The 11,284-nt window shown below is 31.9% G+C and overlaps 1 protein-coding gene across 1 annotated transcript; it reads left to right on the plus strand.

The window, feature by feature from the left end:
* Nucleotides 1-8,795: 8,795 nt before the first annotated feature.
* Nucleotides 8,796-9,743, plus strand: LOC124106369 (olfactory receptor 8H1-like). Its single transcript, XM_046463976.1, has one exon. The coding sequence runs from the start codon at nt 8,796-8,798 to the stop codon at nt 9,741-9,743; it is 948 nt and encodes a 315-aa protein (XP_046319932.1).
* Nucleotides 9,744-11,284: the final 1,541 nt, after the last annotated feature.

An 11,284-nucleotide genomic window follows, 5' to 3' on the forward strand; every position in this document is an offset into this window, starting at 1 on the left:
ACTGTAAATCATTGATTACTCCAATGCTTAGGAAAGTGGTGGCTTCAAACCATGTAACACAAACTCAATGAGAATGTAGAATGTAGAGTCTTAAAATGTGGGATGTGAATTATTCAATTTGTTCATGTGGACCACTGAGTCACTGCACTGGGATGTCACTTCAGCAAATACATTTTACAAAGAGGTAAAGATGTACATATGTAAGCCTGCCATCTCACTGAAAGATGTTTAAAAAAGGCGAAATTGACCTTAATATGGTTAAACCTTCTGTTTTCTTGAGTATTTGTAAGAGAAGAAAAGTGAAAGATTAAGCCATATGAACCTGAGAGTTATTAGGAATCCAAAATAGGATCTCATCACCCCTTACCCAAGAGTAGATGAAATAGTACAGAACTTTAAAAAAAAATAAAAGATGAAATAAAGATTGAAATTATTTCCTTGCAGTCACCAATGTAGATAACATAAATTAGCAAGTAAATCAGAGCAAAGTCTCAATCTTGTGGAGTCGTTTGGTCATAAGAGATAAAAGTTTTATCATTTATCTGTGAGACACAATTTTTAATGACAGTATGTAGCATTAAAAAAAGAAAAAGCTGTGTGTATATGTGTGAGTGTGTGTGTGTACATATGCATGTTTTATTTTTCTTTTGTTCTATTTAGTTTATTTATTTATTTTAATTTGTTTTGTTTTCTTATCTGTTTACATTCTGAGGTATGATTCTTGCAAACTAAACTTTGTAATGTAATATATTGCATTATAAACTGTTAGAAGCAACAACTTAGAAACATTCTGCTGCAATTTTTTTGGTATGCATAAGTCTACTTCATGAATCATTTCCTCTTTTAATGCTACATAAATCTATTTCCCCTAATTGTAGTTTCTGATTAAGATTACTTGTTATGGAGATTTTCTATCATGATCTTTTGGAAATATTTGATGGATGACATTTTACTTTTTTAAAATTTTGCTACCTGGATATTTATTCATGCATTCAAAATAGAATGATCAATTTTTTTATGTATATGAAAACTCTTAGCTTTGATACCTTATTATATTTTCCTGATTTTAATTGTATTTAATTTATTTTCAATCATATCGAATGTGTAATTATTCCATAAATAGTTGCAAATATCAGTATTTATATATTGAAATTGAATAAGTTATGTATCTAATAACCTTGTTTATCTAATTTTTCATTAATAAGCTTTGCATCTAATTATTCTGTTTCATGTTATTGATAATTTATTGCCAGTACATATCAGGGAGGCAATAACATTCTAGACTATTTTTATTAACTCATCAAACAAGACAGCAGTCTATTTTATTTTCCCAAAGTTATGCTGAAATATTAATTATACTTTGATTCAATATGATCTTCACCTGAGTCCCTGGAACACATCAACCACTCTCTCCTCCAGGCCCCTTCTCTGCTCCTCCTCTCTCTGCTTGCTGCACAGTGCATCTCTTTCCAGCGGATGTCTTACCTCTTCTTCAGTCTATCTTCTTCATTCTCCCAGCCCCAACATGGTCTGCCTGCTGTGGTCTCTCCTCTATCAAAAGACTAAGATCAGCAGTCTTTGGGACTAGTCCAGCCCCCAGCAGTAACATGGGGTGTGAAATTTGTGAGATATCCTCTTTTCTTAATAAGCTGGGGCAGGGGTGAGGAACTTCTCACCTTTAAAATATTTGTGATGTGTCCTTAGTTTCTGCCCCTTCTGTTGGGTGCGAGATGCCCTTGTAATGTTTGTGCTAACTACTTGTCTTTTTGGAGTTTGTGTTCTATTTCACCACCTTTAAAATAACTTTACTATCATTTTTGTAAATGTTATCTTACATTGAGAAACATTTCAGGAATTCTGGAAGAAATAAACTAGATAATGAAAATAAAAATCAACAATAAAAATCAATTTCAGGAATTTGATTCTGATATATAGATTCAGAAACCTTTTTACACCTGTGTACAAACACTAAAGATCTATTAAAAATGAATTCCAGATTAATACCACTTAATTGGGGAAAGTTTTGTAGAATAAATTAAGATTTTGCTCAGGACATTTGTCTCAGAATATGGGGGACAAGGAGAATGTGGGCAGGACTCTCTAAAAATAGCTAAAGAAAGCAGCTAAAGTAAAAAAAAAAAGTGTACTTCAAAATTGAAAATGCCGTAAGTCTCTTAGTATTATGAGATGTAAATACCTTTAAACGTATAATGAAATGTAATTACCCTAGTGAAAAAAATTGTATTTATTTTTGTAATAAATTTCCCTGAAAAGCCTAAAGTGATTAGTGATTCAAAATACAAACCACTGAAATATCCCTGAAAATTATTTTTAGAGAGAAAGCTCAAAGTCTCCAAGTACTGCTTCCTCTTTTATCTTAATTTTTATAGTATTTACCACTATCAGATAATTCATATAGTTCCTCCCTTAGTCTTTTTCATCACTATCAAAGAATGACCCTCTTGCTACAGAATCTTCCTTGTTGGTCTTCAAATGACACAACCATCTTCTGCACAGGCCTTTGCCCTGATTTCCTCCCACCGGTAACACTTTCTTCCAATGTGCATGTGTGTACATGATTTCTCATTTTTTTTTTAAATCTCACTCCCAAACCCCCATCTTCTAGGCTGTTTCACATATTACTTCTTTATTTATTTATAATACATTTCATCGTCTTATATGTTTTATCCCTTATTTGTGTAATTTTTGTTTCCTCCTACTGAGGATTTAGAATCTATGAGCAACATAATTGATAACACCACAGGTCCATATCAGCATTTGAATCATTCTTTCCAAGAATCTATGTGCTATTTATAACAGGTGATTACAAGTAATCCATAAATTTCAATAAATTTGCAAAAACTAATTTAAAGAGGTCATATATTCTGACCACACAGAAACAGAATTTTAAATTAATCTTTTAAAAATACCAAAATACATTCCAACCAAAATATTTAAAAAATTTAAATCACAATTTTAAAGTATTCTTAGTCAAATTAAAAATTTTAAATTCATCTTTAGAATCTCTATATAACATACTAGAATAAAAATAATCCAGATCAGGGCATACAAGTCAAAAGAAAAATGGCACTCAGATCATTGGCAGTTATTAAATTATATCATTATTAAACATATTAAAAGTAAGGTAAATAATTACTACTAGAGTCTAGAGAAAGAATATTGAATTCAACATAGTAGAGAAAATAGAGTAATAACATTCAAATAAACATTAATTAGAAATGTGAATAAATGAACATTGTTTCTCAAAAATGGAGGGAGAGTTAACAGAAAAAAATAGTATCAATGTACTCATAGTAGATAAATTCTAAATTATAAGGTGACAGATATTCTAATTACCCTGAGTTGGTCACTAGTCATCTTGTACATGAACTAAAACATCATACTATATTTCATAAATATATACAAATATTATGTGTCATTCAGAAAACAAAAGAAAATGAAGAAAAAAAGGTCATTCTCTTCTCTATTGGTCCAAAGAAGAAAGAAAAAAATAAAAATAAGAATAGGAATAATTTAGGGGGAAGTAGGTGGAGAGGAAAAAAATGGGGAGAGAGAAAAAAATACATGTGCTTTAAAATGGGATGAGCTAGGAATTAAATGATACCATTGTTTAAAAGGCAAGAGATTTAAAAATCTATCTCAGACTTCTGCTACACACAACTGATACAGGAGTCACCCACCCGTCACAAATAGCTCTAAACTGATCCCAATGAGTTTCAGTGTTAAGAAAACCTTACACAAGAAAACCATGCTCAGGGAGATTTTGTGATCACTGTGCCTACTGGGGAAACATCCACACAGAAAACCACCCTTTGTCTCTAATCTGTTACATAATTTGATATGGGCTTTTAAATCTACAAATTAGCCTGTCTCAGAATCAGGTAAAATTTTGATGAATATAGCTGCCCTTCCAAAAGTTCTTTAAAGAGGCAATATATACAAAAATATACTCTTTATCCATATAAATTATCATCTGAATTTCTGAGGTGCAAACACCCTTTCCAAAAAGTTACTTTTTGCCACATTTTTAGTTAGTGCATTGTAATTGTACATAATGGTTGCATTTGTTTTTACATATTCATACATACACACAATATAACAATATAATTTGGCCAATATTACACCCCAGCACTTCTCTCTCCCTCCTCTCTTCCCACACCATGTTCCCCTTCCTCTGTTCTACTGATCTCTCTTTGTTTTTAATGCATGTGATCACCCCCTCCCAACTTTCTTTTCCTTTTTTTTCCTCTCCAGCTTCTACATATATAAACACAACAATAACAACAAAATATGACCCTTGACAATCGAGTTTGGCTTATTCCATTCAACATATTGGTCTCAATTTCCATCCATTTTCCTGAAATTTCATTTTTCTTTATGGGTGAATAAAATTCCACTCTTTCTATATACCACATTTTCTTTATGCATTTATCTGATGATATACACCAAAGCTGGTTCTATAGTTTGACAATTGTAAATTGTGCTGCTTTAAACATTGGTATTCATGTATTGCTGTAGTAAGATGTCCTTTATTCTTTAGGATGAATATGAAGAAATGGTATAGATGGGTCATATAGTGTTTCCATGCCTAGTATTTTGAGAAACCTCCATTGTGATTTCCATATGGTTGTACTAATTTATGTCCCACCAATAGGTTAAAAATATTTCTCTTTCTCCACATTTTCTCCTTTGTTTATTATAATTTGTATTCTTGAGGACTGTCATTATGACAGGTTGATGAAATTTCAGTGTTACTTTGACTTGTATTTCCTTAATTGTTGATGATGTTGGTGAGTTTTTTTTTTCCTATATTTGTTGGCTATTTATATTTCTTATTTTGAGAAGACTCTATTTAGTTAATTTTTCCATTTATTAATTGTATATGTTTCTGGTGTTTTGAGTTCTTTATTCCAGATATTAATCATCTCTCAGACCAGTGGTTAGAGAAGATTTTCTCCCATTCTCCAGGTTCTCTCTTAATATTTCTAATTGTTTCCTTTGCTGTGCAGAAGCATTGTAATTTGACTCCATCTCATTTATTAACTCTTGGCATTACTTCCTGAGCTTTAGGGGTCCTATGGAGAAAGTCATTGCCTATACCTATATACTGGAGATTTGACCTGATATTTTCTTCTAGGAGTTGCATAATTTTTGGTGTAATTTCTAGGTCTTTGATCCAGTTTGAGTTGGGTTTTGTGCAGCACTATTTGTTAAACAGGCTGTCTTTTCTGCATTGATTATTTTTATTACATTTGTCAAGAATCAGATGACTACAAATGTTTGGGTTTATTTCTGTGCCTTATATTCTGTACCATTGATCAATGTGTCTATTTTATGCCAGTACCATTCATAAAAGAGCCCTTTTAAAATTTTGTTTATTTATTTATTCTAATTAGGTATATATGACAGCAGCATGCATTTTGATTCATTGTACACAAATGAAGCACAACTTTTAATTACTCTGGTTTTACACGATGTAGGGTTGCACCAAATGTGCAGTTATACATGTACCTAGAGTAGTGATGTCCATCTCATTCCACCACTTAGAGAGCCATTTCTATATCTATATGAAAATCATGTTTTTCTTGACTCAATGCAAGATTTATGAAAACCTTTTACACAAATTTTCACTGTATACCTTTTTTTTTATATTCTCCCTTTGCTTCCTCATCTTGGACAAACATTCCTCCATGAAATATTTCAGCTTTTCTAGTATTTTAATTTCATTTTATTATTCCTTTAAAAAATCATTTGACCTGAATATTTACAGAGTTAATGAGCTTTTGACCAGTAAATTAATTACTAAATATTTACTACACTCAGGGTTCATGTGCTTCCATTTTTCCTTTATAAAATATATTTAAAAGTCAACTACACTAAGATAGTAAAACATATTTCACAAGTTTACATGTGGATGAAGGAGGTGACACTGTCAAAGCAGATTGAAGAGGCTGCACCATTTCTGTGGTGTCAGATGCCTACCTATGTTACAGAACTGGGGCCTACCAGAAAACTGAGGCATCATGAACACCTGCCCTTGAAACCCTAATTCTTGCAATCAATTCAGAAACATTTCGATTCAGACGTGTTAGTTAGAGTAACAGAAACAAGTTTATTGAAGGGATAGGAAAAAGGAAAAGGGCACTATCAAGGAAGATAGCGGGTCCTCTCAGAAAGAAGGGGGACAACATGCTCCTCCTGTATGCCAGTTTTACTGGGGATCCCTTAGAAGTTTTCAGAGAGTCCTGTCCAGGTCCGCCCCTTTGGACTGATAGCAAGATGTCAGGCTTTCAAGTAGTTATTGCCATTTCAATCCTAGGTCCCCTTGTCCATTGCTGACTAGTTCTAATTGGATTCTTAATCATTTTTTACAGGTTTTATGGTTAGGAGAAATTATCCTTATATTCCAGGATCTGGTTTGTAAAAAGGGTCATAAAATCTCTCCCTTCAAAGTAAGCTAGGTTCCTTTTATCAATGTTATTTCCTGCCTGCATTTCCTTGCAGAAAACAGGTAGTTTTTTGAGGAATATGAAATTTCCTGTCCCTTTAGGTCAGACAGTGCTGCAGGCAAATTGATTTTTGGCATAGAAAATATTTGGTGGTCAGCATGGTGGGCCCATTTTATAGAATTATTCTCTTAACCTCACATTCCCACCATTCTCACCTTTATGAATGATAGGCATGCATAATATATGAAGTTGTGGGGTTTGTGAAAGGTTAACACATGAAAGTCATGGTATATTGTAAAATTAAAGTTGTACAATGGAATAATATTTATATAATTATATTATATAATTATATTATATATTTATGTAACATAATTTATATTATATATTTATAAACTATATAATTTATGTAATAATAATTATACAATGGTAAAATCATTATTTGAGTATATATGTACACATACAAATAAGTAGTATGTCACAAAAATGATTTTAAGAATTACAATAATTTAACAGAATAATAATGGCTTTGAATTGCTTTAATTGTGCTTTTAAAATTAGATTGTATATCTTTTTTTTAGTAATGAACTTGTTAATTCCTATGATTGAATCACTATTTTAGATTTAATAGATTTCTAAGCAAAAAGTTATAATTCTATCCTTAATAATGTCAATCATAAGATAACTAAGCAATTGTCTAGAAATATACTCTTCTCTAGTCAGAAATTTTCTGATTTGATGCCTATATAATGTAAATATTATGCATTGTAAGTTTGCACATCATGCATTAATTTTTAAATAAATATTATTTTTTTAAAAAATTAGAGCATCACAAAATAGCACAAAATAATCATGTTCTCTACTTTCTCCCTTGGGGGAGTTCTAAAGCAAAATGTGTGCTTACATAATCCTTACATCTTGTTGATGGAAACATGCCAGGTGATTTTCATTGGAAAGTGATCCCTGAGGATGACTAAATGTTGCATTATGCTCCATACCCTTTATATGGGGCACCCTGGAATAATGAGATTGAGAGACAAGGTGTCCACTGTTCTGTTTACTTTAATGGTACCTCTGTGTGGTGTCAATTTCTAGGGTGATTTATCTTATCTCAGAATAATAAAAATAATGAAAGCACAAAAATGTAAAAAGAACTTAAAAGAAAAACAAATAGTAGTTTACCAAAATTTTCAGCTCATATGGTTTATAAATTTTGCTTCTGTGAAAAATTCGAAGTTAACAAATTCCTAAACATATAATATTGGAGGAAGTTTTTCACTAGCTTTGGCTCACAGTAAGTATTCTATTTAAAACTTTATGGTGTTAAATTATGTTAAATAAAATGGGGACATTTTCTAAAGAGTGTTCACACAGAACCCATTGTACCTTGTCCTAAGAAATTCATGATTTATGGAAGCAGAGGTATAGAGTTGATGGAATCAGAGTCTATAAATTATGTACATATTTTGAAATTATAATTTTGGAAGAAATTTTCTTTTCAATTTTCAAGTTAGGCAAGTTAGGAACATATCACATCCCCTGGAAATTAATATTTGTGTGTACTCTCTAATTCTAATATCCCTTGCTAAGTTCCCCTAGAAGTGAAATGTATTTGTAATTACTGTTAAATGATATGGAGATATTGAGGACAGCAAGTGAAACTTTAAAACAGGGTTATATTATTATTTATGACATAACCTTGGTCTGGTTTGTTCAAACTAATTACAAAAGGGAATGTGGGGGGCTGGGGATGTGGCTCAAGTGGTAGCGCGCTTGCCTGGCATGCGTGCGGCCCGGGTTCAATCCTCAGCACCACATACAAAGATGTTGTGTCCGCCGAAAACTAAAAAATAAATATTAAAAAATTCTCTCTTTAAAAAAAAAAGGAATGTGGTATTATGAGCACACTTTCTAGAATTGAAGTGTTTTGGTAGAATCACAGAGTCAGCATTTAATTGCTTTGACTTCAGGCGAATCATACATTTTCTGTGCCTTTTTCTCATCAATATGTAGATAGTAGTAGTACATATGGTAACACATTTCAGGTGAGCTAAATATATTAATAAAAAAGAGCATTCAGAAAAATAATGGGGTGATTCTACAACAGTAATATGCTACCTTTAATTATTATACCATATCCAAATGTCAATTGATGTCTCTATCTATATTTGCCAATTTTTTTCTAGTCCTAAGTTGTAAATTTTTATCAATTCCTAGAAACATTAAATTAATAATAAAAATATTTGGTCATTCCTATGAATAAAACTATTTTGAAACCTTTTCTGCTAAGTCTCGACTTTGTTTTTTCCACAGTGCAGAGTAGACACTATGAGCAGATGGAATAACACAAATGTGCCTGACTTCATCCTCATGGGACTGACAGATTCTGGAGAGATCCGTGTAGTCCTCTTCATGCTATTTCTCCTGATATACCTGATTACTGTGCTGGGGAATGTAGGCATGATATTGCTCATTTGCCTGGATCACCAGCTTCACACCCCCATGTATTTTTTCCTCACTCAGTTGTCATTCCTTGACCTCAGTTACTCCACTGTCATCACACCTAAAACCTTAGAGAACTTACTGACCTCCACCAAGAGTATCTCATTCATGGGCTGCTTTGCTCAGATGTACTTCTTTGTCTTCTTGGGTGCTGCTGAATGTTTCCTTCTCTCCTCAATGGCCTATGATCGCTATGTAGCTATCTGCCGTCCTCTACACTACTCAGTCATTATGTCCACAAGACGCTGCTGTGCCCTGCTTTTTGGGTCCTATTTGATTGGCTTTATGGATTCCTCTGTCAATTTGCTTTGCATGAGCAGATTGCATTTCTGTGACTCCAATGTAATTCATCACTTTTTCTGTGACACATCCCCAGTTTTATCCCTGTCCTGCCCAGATATATATGATACTGAAATCATGATATTTATTTTTGCTGGTTGCACGTTAATGGTGTCCCTTATTACAATATCTGTGTCCTATGTGTCCATTCTCTATACTATTCTGAAAATTAATTCCACTTCAGGAAAGCAGAAAGCCTTCTCTACCTGTGCCTCCCATCTCCTGGGAGTCACCATCTTTTATGGTACTATGATTTTTACTTATTTAAAACCAAATAAGTCCTATTCCTTGGGAAAGGATCAAGTGGCTTCTGTTTTTTATACTATTGTGATTCCCATGCTGAATCCACTAATCTATAGTCTTAGAAACAAAGAAGTAAAAAATGCTCTCATTAGAATCATTCAGAAGAGAGAGGGCTCCAGGCAATTAAAGTGATGCTAAGGATTTTAATTCATCTTTATCTTTTTCTTTCTTTTTTTTTTCAATTGGATATTTACTTGATCTCTTGCTAAAAACAATTGAATCTATCATTTGTTATTTCTCTGGAACTGCCCTTTACTTAACCAAACAAGATCTTTGACATTTCTAGAAATATGTTTTGAGAAATCCACATCATAATTGGAAATCATTGAATGTGTGTTAAATCTATTATCTAAATATATGTGTTTTTAAAGGCACCTGGAGTGAAAAATAAGAAAATATGAATGTCAATCTAAAAACTATATCATAAAATATTCCTTGAATACTCCCATTTCAAATAATTTTATAAGAAAAAGAGCTATGGTTTTGGCACAAAGATAATGCCTTTATAAGTCACTCCATTCATAACAATAATAAGAAATACAACATGTGGTTAATAGCATTTCTTTTGGAATCAACAATTTAAGGATTTAGATTTTATATCTGATAGTTTTCTCACTGTACAACCCTTAAAAAGTCAATGACAGTTAAATGGTCAGTTCATCCAAATTCACAAGTTAAATAATGATTCCATGTGCATCTGAGGACTGATGTAAACCGTTTAAAGCAATAATGGTAAATGTTGACCATTAATAGTAGACTTACATTTACATAATATTTTTAATGCATGATGCCATATTTGAATAATTTTTACTTTTTCTTTCATAAATTAGTTTTGGTTGACCAGGCTTAGTGGAATACACCTATAATTCCAGTGGCTTTGGAGGCTGAGACAGGAGGATCACGAGTTCAATGCCAACCTCAGCAAAATGAGGCACTAAACAACTCAGTAAACCCTATGTCTAAATAAAATACAAAATTGGACTGGGTATGTAGCTCAGTGGTTGAGTGCCTCTGAATTCAATTCCTGGTACAAAAAAAAATTACTTCTGGTTAAATTAATTGAAAAACACTCAAATAGCTAAAAGGAAAAACTATCACTATTCCTAATTTTGAATTTAAAATAAAGTAACATATTGAAGTAGAAATTAAATGCTAAAGGCAATTTAGTAGTAGTAAAATATGTTAAGAGAAATAGAAACATTGTAGCAATTATTGACATATTTGTGACTTCCTTCTAGATTAGTAACTTAATTTATGTCTATATATTGCATATATAATGAGCAATTTTGTCATTTCCTATGTACTTCTTTACAGCTGTATTCTCTTGAATGCTTAATATTCAAAAGTATTTTTGTCTTTGAAAGCTTTTGGATAAATGGGTACAGGATCAAAATTAGTCATCTACTGTTGTATTTAAAAATCTGTGAGTAATGATATCTCCTGTGTGTGTACCTTCTGAACATTTAAGAAAGTTCTTCTCTGTAACATATCCAGTAGGCTACTTCATTTATTTTCTCCAGATTCCTTTAGTAATGTTATTTAAAAATAAATTTTTGAAGTAAATTTTGATTAATTTTCATTACATTTTTAATAAAGAAGAGTTATAATGCAAATAATTGTCAATGAATGTATACTTTGTGGTATTCCATAAACTTTAGTCAGTTAGAAAACTA

This window comes from Marmota monax, unplaced genomic scaffold, assembly GCF_021218885.2.
Source record: "Marmota monax isolate L192 unplaced genomic scaffold, Marmota_monax_Labrador192_F-V1.1 WCK01_AAM20220418_F8-fsc00782, whole genome shotgun sequence".
NCBI classification, from domain to species: domain Eukaryota; kingdom Metazoa; phylum Chordata; class Mammalia; order Rodentia; family Sciuridae; genus Marmota; species Marmota monax.

Excerpts from the sequence above, each read along its gene's own strand:
- LOC124106369 (XM_046463976.1), top strand. The coding sequence starts at position 8,796 with ATGAGCAGATGGAATAACACAAATGTGCCTGACTTCATCCTCATGGGA.